General features: G+C 35.7%; 1 protein-coding gene across 1 annotated transcript in view; it reads right to left on the bottom strand.

Annotated features, from left to right (window-relative positions):
• Positions 1–27088, bottom strand: part of LOC145686503 (DNA repair nuclease/redox regulator APEX1-like) — a 64092-nt gene that overhangs the window by 9619 nt on the left and 27385 nt on the right. The window contains exons 3-6 of the mRNA XM_081759886.1: positions 24841–24967; positions 8311–8454; positions 6070–6213; positions 3071–3251 (exon numbers count right to left, since the gene is read on the bottom strand). Of these exons, the coding sequence (XP_081616012.1) occupies positions 3071–3251; positions 6070–6213; positions 8311–8454; positions 24841–24967 (596 nt within the window). The remainder of the gene's footprint in view (positions 1–3070; positions 3252–6069; positions 6214–8310; positions 8455–24840; positions 24968–27088) is intronic.

Raw genomic sequence — 27088 nt, 5'->3', positions numbered from 1 at the left:
CTCTGCACTTTGGATTCGTTTCTGTTTAAAGTATTCATCATAGCGTCTCCGGGCTGAACGAACTGATAGAAGCATTCTTCGATCAATAGGAACAGATTCCATACTTCTATAGTACATAATTGCATCATGTACCCGTCTCTGTGCTACTAAAGAATCTTCGATTTGGTTTTCTACAGTAAGTGTCTTATTGACTGAGAATCCACCCTTCACTGAGGCATTGCCGTGAGATGAAATTAAAAATATTTTCACAACATCCCACAAATCAGAATATTCTTGTTTCTTGGACACTATCTTTGCAAAGAAGTCATCTAATCTTCTCTTCGTATTCTCTGAAGTTAAGAGACCCCTGGATTTCAGTACAGAAAGACGTAAATTAACACTGCTTTTTTAGCTACAGAATCAGATATTGTGTTATGCTCATGCAGAGTTTGTAGGGTGCGTTTAACCCTGGTCTGAGCAAATACTGGATTGCTCTTTTGTAGCCTGGTGTCCAAAGCTGATAGAGCACGTACTAGTTTGTACTTCAGAGGGCTTCTTTCCACAATCTTCTTGATTGTGCCAGCAAAAACTTTCGACACTCAAGCCTAAAAGCTTCTTTATCTAATGCTTCCAGTTCTTTCAGTAGCTTTTTTCTTAAAAACAATGTCCACCTTTCTTATTTCTAGTAAATTTTCATTTACAGTCAAATCAAAAGCAAGAATCTTCACTGCACTGTCAGCAAGTTTCATAATGCTTTGTTTGACTCCTTACGAGACAGAAGTTTTGAGTACAGGAAACAAACAAATGGCTCAAGACTCTGGAATTTCGTTTAAAATGGTTCACACTCTGCTGTGACAGTTTTGAAGGCACATAATTTACACTTCATGAACTATCTTGTACATTTACATTCCCTGAGTTTACATGAAGATGACGGCATTTCGGTAGAAAGTAGAATGATTAGATGCATAAGATTTGCAGATGATATGGCGCTTATTGCAGAATCTGAAAAGGAAATCAATAAAATGTTAGAAAACCTGAGGATGGGCTTTGAACAATATGGGATGAAAATAAATGTTAGAAAGACAAAAGCCATGGTGATTGGAACGAAGAGGTCTGTGTCAAATATAAAAGTGGGAAGGGAGAAAATAGAACAAGTGAATAGTTTTCGATATCTGGGTAGTATTCTTAGTAATGACATGAAGTACGAACTTGAAATAAAAGCAAGGATAGGAATGGTGAAAGAAGCCTTTAGGAGGAAGAAAAGTCTTTTTTGTGAGACCTTGAATAGAGCTGAGAAAAAGACTCATAAAATGTTTCGTGTGGAGTGTTGTACTGTATAGGGCGAAAATGTGGACATTACGTAAAAGTGATGAAGAAGGTTTAGAAGTCTTCCAAATGTGGATATGGAGAAGAATGAAAAGAATTAGTTGGGTTGAGCGGAAAACGAATGAGAGGGCGTTAGAAATGGTAGGGGGAGAAAAGAACACTTTTAGATATTAAGAAGAGGAAGAGAAACTGGTTGGGACATTGCCTAAGAAGAAATTGTATCAAGAGGGACGTCCTAGAGGATATGGTGGCGGGAAAGAGAGGGAGGGAGCGAAGGAGACTACAATTAATTGATGATATAAAAACAGAAAGATCATGCGTGAAGACGAAGAGGTTAGCGCAGGACCGTGGAGCATGAAAGCTTCTCAGCTGCTGCAAGTGACCTGCCAGTAAGGGAAGAATACCTATGATGATGATGATGATACTTGGAAATCCTTATTCGAGGCACAGAGGTATTAAAAAAATATATACTATAATACAACGTAGCTTAAAGAATACGATGTTGTTCGGTGAAAGTGATATCCAACTGGAAAATATAGCGAGGACAAAAGTCGGAAACAAGAAACTGAATACTGGAAAGTTGAAAGATGAAATAACCAACGAATTCGCTAGATAATTTGAGAAAACTGCAGAAACAACAAAAAGAACATAACGGGTAGTGGAACCAATTCAATCTATGCGTATTACAGACGGAAGTAGGGTGACATAGAGGAATTAGGAACATAGTTCATAATAACAAATATGATACTAGAAACTAATGGAAAAACTGTTGGCGACGTTAAGGTTTAAGAATTGTATCAAAATATGAATCGACCATATTGTCTAGGTATTGAAGGGCAAAACGAAATAAGCCAGAATGACAAAGAAATGAAATTCTCAGTTTTAGGCCTCACTTATCCCCTGTAGGCAAAAAGACATGGATGATTAATGAAAGCGAATGATTATAGAAAAATTGTTAAAATGAAAATGTGGGTAGAAACGGGAGAACCCTGACGAACCCACGGACATTATGTTGTTCACTCAAACTCACACGGGCTGAAATCAAATCATAACTGATATCAGAAGTGAGCACTTTAAACTGATTCACCGTGTCCTGAGTTATTACTTAGTTGTTATATTTCTGGGCTAGGCATCTATGGACATTTTAGCTTGTCGTCAGCGATCACACTACCCGGGAAGTGAAAAGGAAGGAAGCAGCCTAGGGCCGTTACGTTAGGTGCCATTCCAACATTTGCCCGATATGAATCAGGAAAACTCAGGAAAAACGTCACTAAGGATGCCTGGTCTGAAAAAGGTTTTACGCTTTTTCGACCAAGTGTTCCTCCAGAAATCGAACCCAGGACTGCTCCCACCAAAGGCAACAAAGTTAGCGACTACGCTAAGCGGAGCCACATCGTGCCCCGCGGGAATAACAAAGAAACTTTTGATATTAAGGTATGAGTTAGCGAGATAAAGAATGAAAGGGTAACAGGTATAATAGATAATTAAGAATACAGGAGAAACAGGAAAAAAGAGGAATGTTCCGTATTTGAATGAAATACCTGAAACGGAAGAGCAGCTAAAATATTTCTTAGATTCCCTTGACTAAGAAATCAAATGCGAAAAATCTGCGAATGCTATAGAATCTTCAGTCACAATATTGCATAAGCCAAATTGCTCTCAGAATACTGAACAGCCGAATATATATTTTTACAGAGGAGGTAACGAGGAGGAAATGACGACATTACTATTTCAGTCTATTATTACAACAGTAAAATTTACTTACCATCCTACGTTCCTTGACCTTGCATTTCCCATGTATGTCCAGAAAGTGTATGCTCCGGTTTCATCAGGATACAAATGGCGGAACGAGTCAACAAATCCTGCTTCCAGCAACTTGGTGAATCCTTCCCTTTCCTCTTTGGTAAAACCTGCATTCTTTGTGTTTGTTTTGGGATTTGCCAGATCTAACGGAATAAAAATACAGTTTTCTTTTTAATATTTCTGAAACAGTAAATTAAGTTAAATTACTGCCTTATACCTATTAGTACGAAATTCTGATTTCTGGAAAGGAAAATGGCATCCAAAGAATCTATAAGAGAAATTTAGGGACAGCTGTACTTAGTGATCGAAAACAAATGTAGTGTATTAATACTTTACACACAAGGAAGTGTATTAATACTTTATGTTTTCACTTAATTTGCAATACATAGAAATCTAATTCCCTAATAATATAGTGGCTCTCATTCTTTTAGCGAGAGAAGCACACTGTGGCTTCGGACAACTGAGAGTACATTCAGAATGTGCAGTAGAGAAAATAATACACTATTTAAAATCAAAGTTTCCTTCTTTCTTGACTTCTTTTCAGCAAGCAATGATTAAGCAGCTTACGATGCTAAATATATATATTTTTATTTAAAAGAAAACTGAAAATAGGATTATTTTTTTTTTTTTAATTATGGAGGAACAGAGGGGGAAGGGGGTGTTATAGACTACGATCAACAGTACAACTTGCTTGCCTTCCCAATCTCTTACAGAGGGAGGTAGCAGAATCTAGAAGAAGGGTTTTCACCATAGTTCAAGTGGAAAGTGTTGCTGAATGAACTGTTATGATGGATTATGGATTCTTAGACAGGTACGTCGGAAATCTGAATGATGGAGTATTCGCAATTGTTGACGCAGGCCAAAAGAGGAGTTAATCGTTTTGCTAACTTATACGAGGTGCACTTAAATATGAATGAGGTAGAAAAAATAGACACGCCCAAAATAGTGAAATGTGTGCTATCTCTGTAACAGAATAAAAAGTTTATATACATATCTGACGCATTATGTTCATTTTAAGAGAGACCCACTTTATTGCACACATTTTAAGAGAAACGACAAAATTGCGTAGTTCTTTTAAAACAGTTTCACTGAATACTTTAACCTTCCTCAGTTGATAAAAACTTCTTTCTAATGCTTCTCATACTCCAAGTTTGAGTCAACATTATCATTTCATGATATACAAACTAAGCATCAACCTCAAGACTGATAGTATGTGTGGATGTTCAATGAGAGAACTGGGTAGCGTAGTGGTTAACGCATTGACACAGCACGCTACAGAACCATGTTCGTACTTCAGTCCAGTCAGTTACGCATTTTTTATTCTGTATGTCACTGAATTCGCAACTACAAGATAAACTAAATTGGTTATTTCTTCCGTTTGTCATATATTGTTAATTATTATTTCATTGTAAAATAAGGACGCTAGCCTCTGAATGTGCATAATAATTTGTTCTCTGAATGTGTATTAACCAGAAAACAATTACGTTGACACACACATTTTGGGATGTGAAAGCAAGAAGTTTCTACCAACTGAAAAATATACAAGTATTCACTGAAACTGTACTGGATCTAATAAAGCACAGCGTTTTTTGGGTAAGTCCGAAATTTTAAATTTGTGACAGAATGTCTTAAAGGTGTCGAATCTACAGGTTGGTAAGATAATACACTGACAAACTGGAGATGGCGACAGTAGAAATGGAATTAAGCACAAAAAAAATCTCATCAACTGAGTCGAAAACGACACTGTTTCATGGTGTTAACAAATGTGGCGAAGGTGCTGATTATAATGCCAAATATCTCATGGAAATATATGACTGTCCGGAAAGACTGCAGAGAAAGTCTCATTCAATACATGAAATAACGTACAGATAGGAGTGGAGCGGTCGCCAGATACCTGGAGCTCTACAAATGGGAAATACATGTGTCGATTCTTTATATGTCTGTAAGGATCTACGTTGTGCGGCGACCGCCCTAATCCTATATGTGTGTCATTGTATTTGTCGGATGAAACTGTGTGGAATCTTTTGACCTGAATGACATTCTTCCGCGTTCATGAAAAATTCGGCATTATATCAGCACCTTCGCCATTTTTCAACGTCTCTCACGTGATAATGGTAGTTTTCGACTCAAGTTTATTAGATTCTTTTTATAGTTTCATATCTACTACCTTACCACTCTGTAGAACAAATTTACATTAAGTTATGGCATTTTACAGTGAACTGCAGAGCTTTAGTTCCTACATCGAGGATGTTAATGTTGAAGGGTTTTCTGTTAACGAATTGAGGAAGGGTGTCAGTCTCAGATGAGGTGGTTTGTATGGAATAAACATGAGTTATGATTATCTGTAAGTCCTAGTAGTTTGGTCACAGTAAATTTTCAGCAAATCAGCTACTGCCCTTGACGAGATAAATACTAGGAACATCCAAGGTTTTGTGGAGTCTAGAATTCATCCAAAATCGTATCCTGCACGGAATTGTGTGTGTCAGACATTTCTTCTTCCACCCCCTCCCAACTTTTATTATTACACTAAAGAACTGTTATCTTAAATATATTTTTTAGACAACAATTCATTCCAATTTTTATATTATTATTATTATTATTATTATTATTATTTTTATTATTATTATTAACTGGCTTTGTATTTATCACACACGGAGCTTTAAGGGCTGTATGAGTTCCAACTTTTCTTTTAACAGAAAAACAAGTAAAATCAGATGTTTGGGTTTTTAACTCCGAATCCTCATCTCAATAGCACTCTATTTTTTTGTAACTAACTAAATAGAGAAATACATGACAGAAATTTCAATAATCTAGTTCCTTGTATGTATTATGCAAACTGGATGAAACCAAGGAAAAGATCTGTTTCTTTCAACATTATGAATTAACACATTTTGAGTACTTTTATCTTACAGCATTATTGTGGAGATTTGATATTACTGCTTTTCTTGAATTACAACATACCTATTTCTTTATGTGCTACGTTCATATCTCCACAAAGTATAACAGGTTTGTCCTTGTCCAAATCTTTCAAGTATTTCCGGAGGGCTGGGTCCCATCTCATTCTTTTATCTAACGTCACAAGACCTCTTCCAGCATTTGGCACATCTAGTTCAAATAGGAAAAAAATGCTATTAACAAAAATAGATATTCAAACAGTATTTTTTTCTACAGCGTAGGAAAGTTACCAGTAATGTGATTCGTAAACATAAAAGTCCGTAAGTCGTACTGAAGAAAGCAACGAACAGGTTGCTGACACATCTATAATAGAGATTAACAAAATGGATGCTTAAGTGAGTATAAACCTTATTAATAATATTACATACAATACTTATGAAACTTAAGTGGCTTAAATGAAATCATATAATGTCACACAAATATGTATTATACAGATATTTCTTCTCACTTTAACTACTTCTCTGAAACTCACTCACTACACGTTCTCCTCCTCTTATATCCTTCGCTCTTTTCCCTATTCCTAATTCTTATGGTAGGAAAATACTATTGACCCAGAGAGAAAAGGTATAGTTTTTGTGTTTTACATTTAAGAATTTAAGTGGGCGTGGACAGGAATGAAGAAAATAGACTCGGTTCAACGGCAAAGTAACAAGAAATAATGGAGTTTTGAAAATAATTAAAATGGTTCACTATCTAGAAACAAACATTATACTTGATTACATAATACGACAGCTGTATAAATAAATTCTCAATACTTGTAGTATTTCACTGGAAAATTACTATGTCAATGTGTTTTCTCGCTTTGAACTACACTCTGAGACATGCATTGGCACTCTACGAAGGACAAAGATAGCGCATATTCAACTAGATAACAGTTAGTGCATTGTCTCCCAACTATTATACTAGCATTATTAGACCAGAGTTTCTGTACGTCTTAACTGAAGGACCTTTCCAGCTGCCCTACGTAGCTTCGTAACACCAAATACTCTCGAAATCCCTACCGAGAATAAAGCTCAAGACCACATATCCACAAATACAAGAGACCGTATAAATTTTTATTATTACCTATTCCTAGTACTAATCACGTACTTATCAATAGTCATATTCGAACATAAACATTACAATATATATGTTGCTTTACTGTAATTAACATCCCAGTACCTGCTTGTCTTATTATACGCTTTAATATTGCTTGATATGGAGAAAAGCCTGATTTTTTCTATCAATATCTCTCATGACATAATACGCATATTTCGAAACACTCCCTAACACACATTTTTCACTATTTCCCTGTATTTTCTTCCACTTTTTTAGGTTAATGTTAAAAGAAACAATTATGGAACTATTATTTAAAAGTAAGAATTGACGCTTAATTAAATGCGACATTGCACTTACCTCAGGCTCCGGCGTCGTAATACTGAATTATTGTACAGTTTTGATAGGTTTCCCCATCATCGTCAAAGCCTATGAATCAAGCTGATACGTCCCTAACTTACAGTTTTATGTTCAGATGTAAAAGGTAACCACTTTGTTTGAAGGAAAATTAAGCACCCATCGATGTGAGAAACTACCACAAAAAATTCATTTATGAAATTAACAGAAAGCTCATATATTGAAAGAGGAGTCCAGATAATGAATCCCTAAATTATACTGTATACATTTATGGAAGAGAATCGTTAAGTAACATGCTGCAATACTTGATTATTTTATGAAAACTCTTAACTCGCTATTATAATGTAGAAAATATCGTCGGATAGTAACAATTCCATCCTTAAAGGTTCTCTTTGAAATTGAGGAAAAAAAAAAAAATAACTAAGGCTAGCGCAAACTATGATTGCAGCTGAAGCTTCGATATAATCGCTAACGATGATTGCAGAACTTATCGAAACTTTATAGTAATTTAATATTGCGATGCAGTCTTCGGTAAAAGGTCCAATATTAAATTACCGAATTAATTTTGTTTCACTTGAAGAAACATTTAAAAAAAATAAAAGTTCCTTTCTATAAAAAAACAAAAAGTAAAAAGAACACATTTCCTTCTTAGAAGAATTTTTCTAGTATGAAAAAAAAATCTAAAAGAAACAGAAAAAAAGTCAATGTTTACTGAAAATTCATGGACAATGTTACTAATCTACAACAACCATGCAGATGCTTACGATTTAACTAGCTCTATAAATTCTTCCGTTGATAGAATATAATCCCTACGCTAACAGAAAATAAGAAACAGCAAAATTTAAAACAGCTTACATGTAGTAACCAGATAAAACTTCTCATATTCAGCTGTGATAAGCCTTCCTTCACAATCGAATTCCTCGATATCTAACCCGTATGTTACTTTAATTGGTTTATCCTTAGTGTACAATCCTACACCGGAATAGCCTTCTTTTTCAGCTGTAAGAAAATAAAAACATAAAACACAATATCATATGCAATTAGCTTAAATATAATGTAATTTTTCTTACAAATATTTCTAAAATTATATTTGAGAATCCTATTACAAAAATATTTCGAAAGGCTATGGAAGGACTTCCAAATATCTATATTTTAGGATAATAGTAGAAATCACACTTAAACAGAAGTTAAATCACCTACTTTTATTTTATTATATAAGTTCTATTTTCTTATTCTCGCCGTAGTAAATTGCTCTATCAGTCACTTGTTAAAACTTGGCACGGTGTATACCGTTTTTTCTATTGACAGAAATGTCAATGCACTGAATCCTTCACTTCCTATAGAGTTCGTAAAACTGTCTTAATTCTGAACAACGCAGAAAAATAACAAATGAAATGCAGTGGTCTCTCTTTAATTTGAAGTCCAAGGGGACACGAAAAAAATTCGAAGTATCCAAAATTCGAATTAACCAAAAACTCTCATTTTTAAGTAAAATTACGGAAACAAAATAATTATACTGTATATGAAAAACTAATTAACACCTTACCTTTAAAGCACCACGTTTTTGTACGGAATTAGAATATGAGCCGCGATTCGACATTGCGCATAATGCACACCAATAGATCACGAACGAATCTGGTTACCTTTTTGGCACTGCTTTTAGTTCAGTTAAAAAGAATTGCACAAATGTCTCGTACAAGTGATTTGCTAGTAGAGGACAGGGTTCAAGGTAGTTCACACTTCTGCAGATGGGATGGACACTGCCAGGTTACTGAGGAGGAGGGGAGATGCATACCAACCACCTTCTGTCGGATTCTCTTTAGCAGGAGGGAGTCCAGCGGAGGTGGTATTAACAAACGAAGCTTTCCCTTTCCCACGGCTGCCTCTGGGTAAGATAACAGATAAACAAGAACCAGTTGAAACTGCATTGTTTTGTTTCCAATCTGTCGGACACTGGAAATTTTTTCGTTGTAAATATTTTGAATTATTTAAACACAAGGTTCAAAAGTTCGATTTATCCATGATTTCTTACCACTGTTTTTGATAGAATTTTCAAGGGGAATAAACTTCTGTTCGAATTATCCAAGTTCGAATTAAGGAGTCCGCTGTATTTAAGTTTAACGTCCCAGAATTATGTCCTTAGGCTAAGGGATATGGAAGATTAAGGAAAGTAAATGATGATGGAAGTGGTGGAATGATAATGTGGCAAGAGTATCCCGAAAAAAACCACGGACACAATGCTGACAACCATAAATTTACTTGGCCGGGGGTCGAACCAGGGACTTCACAAATCAGAAATAAACGTTCTACCACTGAGCTACTGCGCCTTCCTGATTAGCTAAGAGAAGGATATTTAAGTCTCCTCAGTTATGATTAGAATAGTCAGAATTGCAGAAGGGCACCAGAAGGGCATAGTTTCACAGGAAATTTCGGTCCAACTTACCAACTTTCGGTCCGCAGTTTCGGATCATTTATTTTTGGATAAAATAACGAAGCTGTGTGTAAGTGTCTGACCGGAATTAACTATATTACTTAAGAAACTTGTCAAGGGAAAGAATATCTTCGAAATATACAGATGACCTGAAAACAAACCCAATCATGTAATACGGCTTGTAATCATCACAACTTCCCGAGCTGCCAATCTATTGCTTTTATTATTGCTACATTCAACGCACTATGTGCGGACATGGCCTACACAACTAACGAAACGCTGATTTTTAATAACATCAGTGCTATTCTACTAAACAGAATCAAAGAAGATTGCAATGCGTAGATGGATTAGGAATAACACTGTAAAGTATAAAAATCAGTTCCAACTACACTGAAATGTGCTATACTATGACTTGCGAAATGGGTTGAACATTCTTAGTGCATCCCATTCTTGATATTTAACTAGTAATGCTATGCAGCGAGTGGTTCTTCCTCTTACTAGCTTAAATCCCAAACTATAGGAGTAAGTCTCTAATTTCCGACAAAATACAAACAATGTTCTATAAAATTCTGTGTGTGATTAATAAATATTCAGAAAAATATATGAAACTGAGAAGAACGTGTTCCCTCATTACTGGCTCATTTGAACTGCAGACAATTGAGGTGATTGGAAATTCTCAGAAAAAATTAGACCCTATTCGACAAAATTTTATATTTCACAAAAGATATCAGAATTTTTATTTAAATCTTCAGGGGGGAGAGAGTTAAGTAAGTCTTGATATCTCATGATTCAACTGCACGAGTAAGTATTTTATGAAAACTTCAATAAACACATACAACATATTGGGTTTAAATCGAATAATATTTACGTAAGTTATTATAGAACACATTTCTTTAAACCTGAAAGGGGTAGGTACAATCTCGTTCTCAACTGATTTTAAATCCAAGTACTGGAAACAATTGCGAAGCCTCAAAACGTACACGCTATATTCTATGAAAATCAAATACTTTTACGAATAATAACTAAGAAATATTTCCAATCTTAAGGAGAGGGAGGAGTAATTAGGGGTCTAAATTAACCGCTTATTCTTGATGTTAATCTCAAGCACAAGAGATAACGGAGAAGTCTAAGAAACTACATAATATTGTATTAAAACCGAATGAATTTTATGTAAGTTATCGTGGAACTTAAAATATATATATTACGTTATTCTTTATTGATTTCAGTTCCATGCAGCGTAAATGATTGCGAAGTCTTAAAGAACACGTACGATATATTACATCTTCCCGCGAGGATTGATTTAAATAAAAATATGTATAAAAGTTTTGGCGAATACAGTCCAATTTCTGGGGGAATTTTCAATTGTCTCAACTGCTTGCAGTTGAAATGGGCCAAAATGAGGGAACGCGTTCTCCCCTAGTTCATATAACACATTTTCCAAAATATTTATTAAGATCATTTTGTGTATTTTGTTGGAGATTAAAGACTTACTCCTACAGTTTGGTATTTAAATTAGTGAGAGGGAGGATCGCTCTCACTCACAATGCATAGTATCATTATAGTTCTTGAAGAATCTGTTCCTTGGTTCTATACGAGGTAAGTGCGTGAAAGAAAATGACGTATGCAAGAAAATATTTCTTTAATTAAGTCATAATTACTCTCTCTCTCTCTTCCTGTATCAATTGTATTCCTCACTCTATGCTTAGTCTATACATAGCTCTACAATGAACCTGCCTTAGGAGAAACACATAGACAAGATTACAATACATTAAATTTTGATGTCATCCAAATAAAGCAAGATACAGGAATACCTTGTATAACGCGGTTTTGAACAAAGCGGGTTTTCATCTCACATGGTTTTGTATTATTACACGTATTTACGAATTGGAAATAGACTCCCCACGTCAAATTTTAAAAAATAACCATATTAAAACCAGTAATACCATTATGTACATGTACAGATGGAAATCCTGTGTAAATCGAGTAGAATATTTGCTTGTGATATGACGATTCTGACTATAAATGAAGAATAGGAACTCAGTGCCTCAATGACAATTACGCAAAATTTTCAGGTTATTAATATGAACAAAATCATCTGAGTCGTTTTCGAGAAAATTGTCGGTAAATAGAAAAAATAAATAAATAAATAAATAAATAAATAAATAAATAAATAAATAAATAAAAATGAAACACCTCCAACAGTAAACTATCCCTTATGGATTTTTTTCAGGTCAAATTGGCTGTCATACTGTCATGTTTTAATAAAATATTTATTTATGAAATATGAACAAAATCATTTGAGTAGCTTTTAAGAAAATTATCCGGAATAAGTTACACTTTGTGTATTTTTTTAGGACAAACGAATTGTGCCATATTGTCATGTTATTAATGAAATATGAACAAAATCGCTTGAATTGGTTACGAGAAAATCGTCCAAACAGCTCCACCCCAAGAGTAAACTACCTCTCCTGGATTTTTTGCAAAGAAATGACTTATACCACAATACGAGACTGTTAACATAATATTAATATATAGAATTAGAGATGCAAAAAAGCCGGCTTTTTTGAATCGATAGTTTTTTTCACATAAAAAGCCGGCTTTTTTGAAAAAAAAAAACGAGAATTTTGGAAATTTTGGCTTTTTTCATTTTCATGATTTTTCTATCCAAATAGCTTTCTTATAGTATATTCTATAGTTAGATAAGATTTCCACGACCTGAATGCCATATTTAGCTCTGTAATTCACCATCAAGATGGATGGAGCACATATTTTACGAATTAAAGCTAACATGAAGAATGTAGTATTTGAGGGCAATTTTACAGGTTATTTAACTTTATTTTAACTTTTGAGTTATCGACATTTTTTCCTTCTCTAGATCATTTTAGTTTGTCATCCGTGTTTCATTTCTAAGAGCTTAGTACTCCAGCTTCTAGCACGAAAGTTAAACTTACGTTTTCCTATATATATCCGTCAAAGCATACGTTTTTCAATATGTCCGTCAAACCGTATTTCCACATTTCTGTTATACTGTAGTTGTGCAATGATTTAGCAATAATTTTCCAGATACAACCTTGAATACCAATTTACACAAATAATCAATAGCGGATTTAGAAAAGTACTTTGGGAGGGGTTTCTCTGATTGTTTCGTTTTCTAAAAAGTCCTAATTTTATTTGGGAGCAGCTTGAAGTTTATGAGTACAGGCATAACTAATATTTCGTTTCGTTTATATGTTTAGCAATAATCTTCCGGATACAACCTTGAAGATCATTTTATACTGAGAATCAGTCGCGAATTTAAAAAAGTGTTTTGGGAGGTGTTTTCTTACTACTAATGTTTAGTTTTTCTAAACATTCGTAATTTTTATTTGACGGGAGCTTAAAGTTTATGAGTAAAGGCATAACTAATAGATATTTCGTTCGTTTTAGACATTCCACAACTTTGGAGAACAGGATTCAGTCCGAAAGACCGATCCTCTAACCTTCGCAAAACCGTCACTGCTGGTAATTAGTAATAATAACGATTTAAAAACAATAAGAAAGGAAGTCGGCCAACTCCTACACTCCTAGTCGGCCAGTACACGCACTATTTCTACATTCTCAGATGGAATGAAGGAAGGCTTTGTCAGAATGGTCGAATGCTGGGTTGAATCCCGGACTTCCCGATAGAAGCGGAAAAGCCAACCACTCAGTCACGTTTGTTGTGCAATTGTATTTAGCTTAACTTAAATATATTCCGTAGTCTTTTTTTTTTTTTTTTTTTCGTAATGATATGTTGAATCCCTCTTGTTAAAAATTCAGAAACCTTGAGGACTGGGTAAACCGTGATGGTGGTCAAGGGCGCCCATGTTGTGGTTTCCAAGGAGGGGCAAGTATAAGCGACGTTTCAAAAATAGTTTCAAATTTTGCTGTAACTAATGTAAAAATCCTATTGGATTTTCAATATTTGAAGTACATTTTCCTCTAGGGGGCAAGCGCCCCCTTAACCCCCCTGATGGGCGCCCTTGATTGTGGTTATAAAAAACTTGACTGTAGAATTTCAAGAATATACAGAACTATGTGCAGCCTTTAATTGCATCATACAAATCTAAGTATTTCTCTTATGTTTTATTTTAATTTTATTTTGTTTCAAAAAGAGGGTATGGAATATTTTGAAGTAAAAATACTACATACAATTTTGCTAGTTATTTGTGTATTTTTTGAAAGAAGTTTTTACTCTTAGGGTTGGCTCGTTTACACCAGCTGTTTTTTTTTTTTAAATAACTGGTTTAAACTAAAAAAATTAAAAGAACAAAAATGCGAATCGTGTGAACTTCATGGTGACGTTTCACATGTCAAACCATCTGCATTAGTCTTATTTCCTTTTCACCTTTTAATCAAGGTGTCCCATGTTCACTCGGTCGAACCACAACCCTTCTTTCATGTGTAAACCAAGTACTCTTTCGGATGTCACTTTAACGGGATGATCTACCTTTTCTCGGCACAAAATTTTTTATATTGGACCTTATGGGGAGAACATGGCTACCGAATTTCCTCAGTTTCTAAGGAACTAGGTATCTCTAATGGGAAAGAAAAATTTTGCAGCATTCTACAGAAGTTTATTAACTGGTTGAAATACTTAAATTGTATATTTGTCTGCTAGTTTAGCAGAAATAAATTATTAAAAAATAAATAAATTAGTTTCTTTTTATACAAATTAAAATATGTCTAACTTTGGAACCAATTATGGTAGAAAGATCAACTTTTTTTTTGTTTTATTCCTTGAGAAGCAACGACTCTAATAGTTTTAATCACAACCATATCTGATACGCCAATTAAAAAATAGTATTTTAATATAAGTATTAAAGTCCACCTGTCAAAGTTTGACGAGGGTAAGTCACGCCCCACTCTAAGCTTGGCCGCGGAAAGGACGGGGGTTGGTGAAATGGAGGGGGAAGGGGGTGGATGTCTGAATGAAACAGGTTCTCGACCAGTTTCTGAGATTACCTGTCAGCTGCCAAATACTGTTAGGTTTATAGAGTTTGTCTCCCTCAATGGTTCCATACTGAGAGACTGGACGATGTGGTGTGAAGTATCCTCTTTTCCCCGTTACCTCTGGAAGTTCATAAAGATGCATTCTAGAGTGCGCGGGAAGAACAGTATATACTGTATCAGAAAACACTGTTATTTTGGGATCCCCCCCCCCTTCCGGACAAATATTATAGCATACAGTAGTGGCGAAGGGAAGGGGGCAGAGAGGTGCCCCCACAGGAGACTTTTTCGACAATGTAAAGTCCTGGCCCATATATATGTGTCCGTAAAAAAAGTCTCCTAATTTTTTTTTTTATAACGTCTTGGGAATATATTTCAAATTTGAGGTGTTTTCCTGGTAGCCGTCATTTTCCAATATGGCCGCCGCCCTACGTAATTCTCTCTCTCTCTGTATATATATATATATATATATATATATATATATATATATATATATATATATAAAGAGTGAGATCGTGAACCAAGGCACTTAGAAAGATAATTTTGGTGTCAAAGTATAGGTTTTTGAGGCCGATGAAATTAAATATGGCATTGTTTATTGCCACTTAGAAACCTTACAACCTGGCAACACTGTTGTCTAACGATTAACTGTACAAAGTTACAAATGCGTATATGCACGCATTACTCTAGGATGTAGCGTACTTCCTCAGGACTAGGCGAAACCTACTTTTTCTGGTAGCTTTCATCACGACAAGACATATTTTACATGGTAACATGAGAGAACATTTGTCTAAATCCAATATGGCAGCCAATATGATGGCTAATTACTAGGCAACCAAGTAATGGACTTATTCAAATGCCTGTCAGTCCTAATTGGCCTAGAGCCTAGAGAGTGGGAGAAAGAGGCAGGATACGGTCTCATTGAAGAAGCGTCTCCTAGGGGGCGAGGGAAATTTAAAATACTCCATTTTTTAATGAAAAACACGGTTTTGCCTCCTTGTCCGCAGACAACACTACACACCAAATGCTCTATAAGACGTTCTCTAAATAGCCCTGTTAGATCCAATCTGTATTGTGTGTAAACCGTGCATTTTTACGGGGGAACAGCGGAGCAAAAGCCCTGTTTTTTGTGATATTTCTGGTTTCTCGTGCTTACTTCGCTAAGACTAAGCACTGTAAGCCAATCTAATTATCCTATAGCAGTGTTAATTTCAGATCATTTCCTCCGGAGGCAACACGCACAGAGGGGGAAAGCGACTAAAAATTGCGTGCTCCACAGAAATTTCTGCGAAGATCTCAAGCACCCGAGGGTGAATTTCGTAGCTCTTGGGAGAATCCCCCCCCCCAGAATCACCCCTGAAATCATCACTGTCCTAGGGAGTTGAAACAAGAAGCAGGATACGCAAAAAGAACAAACTTTTAAAACATATAAAGTTTAGGCTCGTTGCGCTAAGCGCCTTCTTAGGACGAGGATATGGGAATTGAAAATGCACGTTTTCTTTTATTTATTTATTTATTTATTTATTTATTGAAAAACATGTTTGCCCTTTTTTGTCCCCAGACAACCATGCAGACGACACACACCAATTGTCTTATACAAAAATGTTGCCATGATAGCTCCTATAAGATCCATTTGGAACGGTGTCCATACTGTGCATTGTTATATGGGGATAAGGGAGCAAAGCCCTGTTTTCTTTGACTTTTTCGTTTTCCGCGCTTACACCGCTAAGACTACGCACTGTCAGTCTCGATTTATCGTAAAGAGTTGAAACAAGAAGCAGGATACGCAGAAAAGAACATACTTTCAGAATGATGACGTCCTATGGGTGGGACCTACAGCTTAACGTAGGATCCGAACCACTTGTGTCTCCATCGGGAATCAAACAAGGGACTCCTTGACTATAAGGGATGAGCGTAAGTATTCATCCACGACACACACATACATACATACATATATATATATATATATATATATATATATATATATATATGTATGTATACACACACACACACACACATATATATATATATATATATATATATATATATATATATATGCAGACTATAATAGACTATTGTACGTGGTAATAAATAGCTACAATAACATTCCAGGGACTTTTTGACTGTCCCCAGTACAATCTTTATTTTCTAGTAATGCATTCACATTGAGGGCTACGTCTCTGAAAATAATGTTGACAAATTATAAGAATTCTTTAAATATGTTCTATCGACTTTTTTTTCTGTAATAGACTATTGTACGTGGCAATAAATAGCTACAATAATATTCCAGGAACTTTTTGACTTTCCCCCGTATAATCTTTATTTTCTAGTAATGCATTCACATTGAAGGCTACGTCTTTGAAAATAATGTTGACAAATTACAAGAATTCTTTGAATAACTTCTATCGACTTTTTTCTGTAATAGACTATTGTACATGATTCTAACACAATTACTCAACTATTGACACTTGTAATATCCAACATTTCTAGGATAGCACTGCAAACCTTTGATCACGAAATTAGTTTGAGGTTTCTCATTTAAACAAGCGCCTCTTTTAGGGTCTCTTCTCTTTTACATTCTTGAGTTTCTTGAAGGACCTGCAGCTCTAGGTTTCTGCTCTATTATCTTCTCCACCAAATTCAAAATAGAGGTTCTTCTACTCTTATGTTTTCCTGTGACAACTCTCTACAATATCCAGGAATTTACAGATGTTGTATCCGTACGTGCACTAAGAATAGTCTTGAACCTACCCGAATGAAGCATTCTGGTCGTTTTGGTTGAGTATGTCAACACCATGTTATGTTGCACAACAGTTCTCCTTCCTTTTTTCCTTCAAATGACAGAGTTATGATACATTTCAACGTAGAGTATTAAACTAGCATCAGGGGCGGATCCAGGACGGACTTTTGGGGGGCAGTGGGTTGTAATAGTGCTACTTAGAGGTACTTTTAAGAGCTCCAAACTCTGGGATGGGTTTTATTTATATATATAAAATAAGAAAGATTCCTCTTCTGGGGAAGGGGCGATCGCCCCCTGGACCCGCCACTGACTAGCATATATACGGTATATAGCTAGTCGTGACAAAAAGTATAGACCAACTCGAAATTTCAGACTCCTGCGATATACTTCCGCAATGATTTTTATAGAGGTAGTTGGTGACTACTTCAAATTATATGCCCGTAGCTAAAGCCCCTCTATAAAAAATTGTTGCGTAAGTACCTTAGGATTCTGAAACATGTATTTTTGGATAGCGCACCTGTTAGTTCCTAAGTGAAGTCTTGACCCGACTACGGTAGGTCCGGTAATTATTTCTTGTGAAAATGTCATATATTACCTTTTACAGCCCGTGACGACAGTAAGATTTCTGTGATTCAGCCAATCCCTGTTCCTACTTGCAAATGCCTGATTTATAGCATTTACGCTATTAGTAAGCGCTACTGAGGTCAATAAGAGTTGAATTAGATTTTTGCGAGGGGCGCATTGTTATAGCATGTTTTCTAACGCATAAAGGGATGTTCTGAATGGGGGCAGCTATGTGTATGTTTAGCCAATGGAGCCATTTGTATCTTCGTGGCTTTGCACTCTAACTCCAAATAATAATAATAATAATAATAATAATAATAATAATAATAATAATAATAATAATAATAATAATAATAATAACAATAATAATAATAATAATAATAATAATATAATTATAATAATAATAATAATAATAATAATAATAATAATAATAATAATAATAATAATAATAATAATAATAATAATATAACTTTTGCCTCCTGAAAATAACCAGATGGTAAAGTTATGGTCGATACATTTTTGGAATTCGAAGGCATTTTAGAATGCTTGTCTATCATCTGGCTATCAGAAATAATTGATCACCATTTTCTCTACATATCTACAATTTTCTTACAGGGTAGAAACACCTCCTCGGAGGAGAGAGAAAAAAAAAGAGAGAGAAAGTGACCGAACTTGGGCTATTGAACGTGAGGACAGGATGTTTACATTCGCATTGACACCTGCTGTGAAAACGGTCTGTGTACATAGCTGAAAGAGATTTGTGAAGACCCTTCCCTTCATATCTCTCGGGACGAAAACAAAAGAAAAGGGTTGGCGCGGATGCCTTACCCTCGTCAAACTTCTTGACAGGTGGACTTTAATACTTATATTAAAATACTATTTTTTAATTGGCGTATCAGATATGGTTGTGATTAAAACTATTAGAGTCGTTGCTTCTCAAGGAATAAAACAAAAAAAAGTTGATCTTTCTACCATAATTGGTTCCAAAGTTAGACATATTTTAATTTGTATAAAAAGAAACTAATTTATTTATTTTTTAATAATTTATTTCTGCTAAACTAGCAGACAAATATACAATTTAAGTATTTCAACCAGTTAATAAACTTCTGTAGAATGCTGCAAAATGTTTCTTTCCCATTAGAGATACGTAGTTCCTTAGAAACTGAGGAAATTCGGTAGCCATGTTCTCCCCATAAGGTCCAATATAAACATTTTTGTGCCGAGAAAAGGTAGATCATCCCGTTAAGCGAAAGTCTTCTCCTTGATAAGCTCGGTATTACATAAGGATGTTAAGCCTAAACATACAAAACGAAACCAAATTATATATTTCTGCATGCATGTTGTTTTATAAAGAAGCGAAGGTTGCTTAAATATATTGATTAAAATTGGTAAAATTTATCGATTGCCTACTTAGCTTCCAACATTAGCTTGGATTGGACTTTCAATGATATCTAAATACTAAATCTGTAATTTAATACAGTAAAACCTGTCTTCAACGGACCCTTTATTAAATGGAAAACTGTCTTAAACGGAAATATTTCACGGTCCCTGAATTTTGGAGAACAAAACGTGTAAAAAGTCCCTTCATTCAGCGGAAACTCTGTTACGCGGACAACGGAAAGAAAAATAAACATTTAACGGAAAATTCTGAGTTCCGGACTACAGCGTTTAAAAGATGTTTAGACATTTTGTGAGACATATACATTACACTGTCTGCGATAAAATGCTAGTTCTTTCGTTAAATATTTCTGGACAGTGTTTACCTTCCCCAACCACTACTCATGTTCACCCCCACAAATTGTCCTTAATCCCCGCAACTTAATCAAAAATCATACGGAATGTCGGAAAGAAGAAAACTAGATAGAGGAAGAAGAGGAATACGATACCGAGTTCGAAGAAGAGTGTAGAATAAATACATATCAAGATGCTCTCAGAAGTTTAAAGGAACTGAAAAATTTGCCTTACGGAAAATGATTCTGATTAAATTAGTATAATTTCTCAGGCTAAAGTGTATGCGGAAAGACAAGCAGCCAAGCAGCAATGTACACAGAAAACCCTGCTTTGCTATTAGAAAAATAAAGAAAACGTGTGCATAGTATATTTTGTATTCATTTTAATTTTTTTGTGTATTTATTCGTAGAAGAAAGAAGTACTGTAATCGAACAATGTACGTACAGCAATATATTTTCTCAGTATGCCCCTTTATAAGCATGTATTTTTTTTTTAAAAGAGGAAAGGTCTACCTCCACTAAGCGGAAACCTGACTTTAACGGAAATTTTTGCAAGTCCCGCTCGATTCCGCTAAAGACAGGTTTCACTGTACCTCAGTTTTAGAAAAATAAACACACTGCTGAACAAGACTGCACTTATTTAATATAAAAACACATTTACACGTGACGTTTCGATCTTCTATCCAAGATCCTCATCAGACGTGAGTGTACGTCTGATGAGGATCTTGGATAGAAGATCGAAACGTCACGTGTAAATGTGTTTTTATATTAAATAAGTGCAGTCTTGTTCAGCAGTGTGTTTATTTTTCTGATTTTATTTGTAAGACGTTGACTATGACTGTGTGTCACTCAGTTTTAGCGTACTGATTATAATACGTTGACCTTTAAATTTTACAGGATTTTCCCGTTATTGTTTTACATTTAAAAGAATGACGGGATTTTCCCGATGGCTAGGGCGGGAGTTTCTCAATTTAAGAAATTTACTGACCGGACTTCTTTAAGCTTATGGGACCTCTTCCAGCATAACCCCGTTGTTGAATAATAACACCAAGGCGAAACAAACTTATTTCTGTGAATATGTAATATAAATACATAAAGCAAAATATCTAAATCAAAAAACCTGGTTTAAACCCCAAAAAAGCCTGGTTTAAACTGCCCCCCCCCAAAAAAAAACGGGTTTTTGGCATTTTCAGAAACAACCATGGTTCTTGCCAGCTCTGCTTACTTTTGTACATAGGAGGTTAAAATGTGTTTATTATATACATTGGTTAATCCTTTGGAATTCATAATGTAAAAATATTGAAGTAAAATTGTTTAAAATATCTTTTCGAAATTCATGGTTTACTTTCGAGGTTTTATATTATTATCGGCATCAACCACTAATTAAATGACTTTCTGTGTTATAGAGAAGCGAAACAAAGTCTGCTTTATCGATTTAAAGCAGAATTTTGAAAAAAGACCAAAATTTCCCAAGCAAAAAAGCAAAGCAGAAAAAACCGAGTTTTTTTTTCAAAAAAGCCGGTTTTTTTCCGAGCCCTTGCATCTCTATATAGAATACAAAATCGTTACAGTCGTTTTCGAGAAAATTGAGTCTTTTCATTTTCATTTATCAGTAAACTATCATTATTTTGGAAATAGGGGGAGTAGAAAGAAGGGAAAGTAGAAATTCGAAAAACTTCTGGAGAATCTTATAAAAACCTTAAATATTAAAGGAAAAACAAGAAGAGAATAAACTAGAAAAATTGAGAATAACTATAAAATCTTATATTTTATATACAGATGGTGATCAGAAAAATGGAAACACCTGTAGTTGGCAACACGTCAGATGTACGGGTTGGCAGTGGTGTTGTGGCGCCCGCAGCGCCGGACCGCTGTTAATGGTGTATTAGGTCGGTCTCCATACTACGTCAGGCGCAGTGGAACAGCAGTGTCGAGTGGCTGCAGCAGACAGAGGTAGTGTAAAATAGGAGACCTTTCAGATTTTCAAAGAGGGCAAATTGTTGGTGCGCGGTTATGTGGAGTGAGTGTGACGGCAGTGGCTACTGTGTTAGGTGTGTCGCGTGGGACAGTGTCGAAGGTGATGACGTCCTACACAACACACGGGAAAACCACATCGGGGAAGCGGAACAGTGGGCGGAAGAAAATCATAAGTGACAGGTCACGCCGGGTATTAAAGCGCATTGTCACGCAGAACCGTCGTGCCACTACGGAGCAAGTGACGAACGAACTTAATCAGCACCTCCCCCACCCTGTTTCTACAATCACAGTCCGCCGCGAATTACATGACATGAACTTACGGGGTCGTGTTGCACAGGCCAAATTGCTCATTAGGGACCATAACGCTTTCGCACGCCACAAATGGTGCCGCGACCATGCAACTTGGACCATTGAGGACTGGAAACGTGTGATATGGTCGGATGAGTCATCCTTTACCCTATTCCCAACCACGGGCCGTGTTTATGTGTGGAGAACGCCCAAAGAAGCTTATGATCTGCAGTGTCTCCGCCCAACTGAAACATGGCGGCGGCTCGGTGATGCTGTAGGCCGCCATATCATGGTTTTCATTGGGTCCTGTGGTCACACTTAGCGGACGAATCACAGCCAACGATTATGTCGCAATTTTAGGAGACCACTTGCATCCTATGGTCCGGATGTTGTTCCCGGACAATGACGCCAACTTCCAGGATGATAATGCACCCATTCACACAGCTGGCGTTGTTGCAGCGTGGTTTGAAAAACATCGGGATGAAGTTCAACACCTCTCCTGGCCCGCCCAATCCCCAGATCTCAACATAATTGAACATCTGTGTTCCTTCTTGGAAACACGACTCCGGCGACGATTTTCACCTCCATCCTCTCTCACATAACTGGCCGATGCCCTGCACGAGAAATGGTGTAAAATTCCACCTGCTACCATTCACGACCTCTATGCCTCCATCCCACGTCGCATCAAGGCTGTTCTGAAGGCGAAAGGTGGCCCGACACCATATTAATCTGGTAAGTTGCAATTTCGTTCAGGTGTTTATCATTTTTCTAATCACCATCTGTAACTTAATTTTTACGATTTTCATATTTTAGATAAATTGGTTTCGTACATATTTTTAAAATTTTATTTTGTTGTTTGTCTCTTTCCAAAAACTTTGGTAGATAAATTAAGGTGATTTATATCTTCTGTTTGTGAGCTTTTTAAGTGTGTTGATTTTATGCAATGACGACACGAAATTACGGGAAGAGAGAAAATTTCGTTTTAAGAATTATTAACTTTTACTCTTTAAGGGGAATGCCACTGGCTTTGAACTAAAATTTGGTGTGGATATGTTGAACGACATGCCTTCTAGGTGGATAACGTATACATCGGTACAAAGAATGGACGGACATTCAACAATGACTTAATTTTTTTCGGAATGTAAAGGCATAAAATGTGTAGATCTTTTTTCTTTTCTTTGCTTTTTTTTTAACCATACTTTCTTCTCTCTCATTTTCTCTCGAAAGTAAAAACTAAAGTGCGAAACAGCGTCTTTTTAGATCCACTGCATATATATGGTTAAGTAGTTGATGAGCACAGATGATACTCGAAACATGGCCAGAAACTTTTATTTCAATGAGAAAACTGCAGGATTCAAACTACAATAGTAATCATTGATTGATTTTTGCGTACGCCTACGTAACGTTGACAACTCCTTAGATATACATTTTAGCATCAAATAATTTTCCACGACATACAAGTAAGCCAATAAGAAAACATCTATCATATATAATTTCTTTCTCTTAATCTCTTGAGGGAAACCCTCTCCCCAGGAATCGGCTCCAACTAAGTCTAATTTAAATATCAACTTTATAAATATTAATTTTTTTTTCTCTCTCTCTCTCTCTAAATTGTTAGTACTACTGATACGTCACTTCCAATTTCAACACACTTTTACGACGAGCATCCTCAATTCTCTATATTATGTATGATCCCGAACAAAAACTATCAACAATTCACTCACGTACTACAAAAACTGGCTAGGGCTCTGAATACAATTACTCTCTGCCTACATATATAAAATTCGTAATATATTTTTTCATCTTCCAACAAAAATAAACTGAAAATTGTAATTTACAATGTATTCCATCCATATTGTATGACTATGATTTAAATTTATTAAAAACTCTCACATTTCTCGAGAATACTTAATAATAAATTACGAAATTAACAAAAAATGGCTAAAGCACTAGTACTAGAGATGTTCCACGAAAATATCTAGTGCTGAGTATTTGAATTCCCATGAAAGTCAAATCCAGAAGAAACAAAAGACGGAATTAGATGGCTGAATGTAAGATAATTGAATGATATTACCTTGCAACATACATAGACTTACATGTAAACTTATTGTTTTTTAAGAAAACGTACACCTCCAACGAAAATGAAATTTATCGACTGCTTGCTGCATAATTAAGTCCTTGCCACCTACTGTTCTTTGGATAAAACAAGATGCACTACGGCCTCATCTTTAAGATACACCGACTATTCGTAATTCTCTGCTGATCAAGATATTCAATATATTTATTAAAATGAGTTTCAAAGCTGCGTACATAGGTATCTCCATCAGGGATAACCAAACTCGAGAACCACGCTCTGAAACTAGCGAGTCAGACCCTGAGCCCGAGCGAGTGCAAACCCCACTGAAGACGGTAGGGCTGAACTCTTTAACGAGCGCGAATCACTTTCAGAATAAGCCTGAGCCCACGTCAACCAGAGTGAACTTTGATAGCAAGAGAGCCATATCTGAGCTCTACGAATTGCCTTCAAACTGATATCAGTTTCCGAAACTAAAGTTAAATAAATGGACGAAATTTGCGTTTTAATGCTCCTCCCTTTACCACAAAAACAAACTATAGGTAAATTCTACCAAATTAGTTCCTCTTAAGTCCTAGTAACTTCTACTAAATTTATACATACTGAAACTAACCTGGACACCAATACTTATGGTAGCCATCCACATCAACTTCTGGAGGTAGTTTCTTCTCTGCACACTTTATTTCTTGTAAACAAAAAATATCTGGATCTTCATATTTTATGAAATCATGTCCTTTTTTCTGAAAATACGATTTTCAACAAACAAACAATAATAAGTACAATTTCGTTATTAACCTATTCGTCACGCAATGCAGAAAGATTCTTTTTACCTTTTCCCATAAGCACTGTACATTATTTATTGTACGTTCTTCTGTCAATCAAACTTTTTCAACTGGTATACAGAACTAGTAATTCACGATAGCAATATTTTCACCATTTGTTTGAATTACGAGACAATATTAGGTCTTACATTTAGCCAAAAGAATCCAGAATCCAACTCCTTTGCTCACTTTGATAATTTGTCAGGATCCTATTATGCTTTACAACAAACTACAATGATGACCAATAAATTTAAAATCTCAAATACTTCATCATTAAAAGCAAGCGGTTCTTTTTGAAATACGTGAACAGCTACACAATCAAAACAGAAACAAACAGAAAAAAAAAAAACGACGACTACTTTTATAATCACTTATATTATGGAATAACTATATAAATATTTTATCTACCTCAAACTCCTATTTAAGAACTTGAATTACAAAAAAAACTCCTGGAGCAGATGCTGGACTTCCACCAGGCGTCTCCCCAAGTGGCGGATAGGGGAACGCCCATCAGATGGTGGGTACCGGAATTCATCCCGGGGTGTGGACCAAATCAGTACTACCACCTTGCAGTTAGTACGGGAACCTACAAAGCCTAGGGGAAGATGACCCCGACAGAAGAATGAGCCGGAGGGCCAATAGAGAACAACGACCTTGGTGTGGATTGGAGATCAAACTGGCTACATGGAATGTAAGAAGCCTAGGCCAACTTGGAGTTGCGAGAAATCTGAAGAATGAGCCACAGAGATACAATATACAAATCCTGCCTTACAAGAAATAAGATGGAAAGATGTAGAATGGATACCTCTAAAAGAATATATAATCATAAACAGTGGAGAAAAACAAAATATGTTCGGGACTGGCTTTGCTATACACTAGAGAATTATGCATGTGCTAATAGATTACCAGACAACAGATTCGAGAATATGCAAGATAAGAATAAAAGGAAAATTCTTCAATATTACTCTAATCAGTATCCACGCTTCGACGAAAGAGGAAATGGAAAAGGACTCCTTCTATGATCAACTAGGAAAAGTATATGGAAACTCTCCAAAACATGATGTAAAAATAAGTCTGGGGAATTGGAACACAAAGATTGGAAAGGAAGCCATTTGAAAAAAAAAAAATGAAATGAAATCTTTGAGTTTTACGTCCCACGGTTATGCCGGTGAGGCTAAAGGAGACGGTGATGATGAGTGAAATGGTGGAATGAAGAAAGTGGGAGGAAACGGGAGAACCCCGAGAAAACCCACTTGCACGGTTTGTCCACCACAAAGTTCACTTGGCGGGGGCTGGGATCGAACCCGGGACCCCAAAGGAAGCCATTTGGAAACGAACGATAGGGAAACATAGTAAACATGAAGAAACGAGTGAAAATGGATTAAGAATGACAGATTTTGAGGTAACAAGAAATATGAAAATAAGCAGCACTTTTTTTCCGCATAAAAAAATTCACAAAGGAACTTGGATCTCTCCTGACGGGCGGACAAAAAAAAAAAAAAAATAGATCATGTGATGATCGATGGGAAACATGCGTCAGACATTGAGGATGTAACAAGCTCTTAAGATGCGGATTGGAATACCGATCATTTTCTAGTCAGGATCAAATACAAACAAAGAATATCTACGAGGACAAAGAGCTACATGGAAGAAAACAAAAGTTATAACTTGAGTAAATTTAATGAGAAAGGGATTACACAAAAACACGAAGAGGGGGTGAGTAAAAGATCGAACTTCACTGGAAGGAAAAAGGAAGCATCTAAGAAAAATGGGAAGCTATAAAAAGAATATTGAATGATACGACGCAAGAAGTGATCGGAATGAGAAAGAGAAATAGAAGAACGGAATGGTATGACGAAGAATGTGATAAAGTGATCCAAGAAAGAAACGATGCAGGGAGAAAGTGGCTACAGCTGAAAACAAAGTGAGCCAAGGGAAATACCAGGAAAAGAGAACATTAGCCAGCAAACTGATAAAAAATAAATAAATAAATAAAAATGTGAAATTAAAAAAATGCTTGACCTTCAGGGGAGTTACGAA

This window comes from Thermobia domestica, chromosome 5 (genome assembly GCF_964235325.1).
Source record: "Thermobia domestica chromosome 5, izTheDome1.hap1.1, whole genome shotgun sequence".
In the NCBI taxonomy this organism is placed as follows: domain Eukaryota; kingdom Metazoa; phylum Arthropoda; class Insecta; order Zygentoma; family Lepismatidae; genus Thermobia; species Thermobia domestica.
This window is presented reverse-complemented; position numbering and strand designations above follow the sequence as displayed.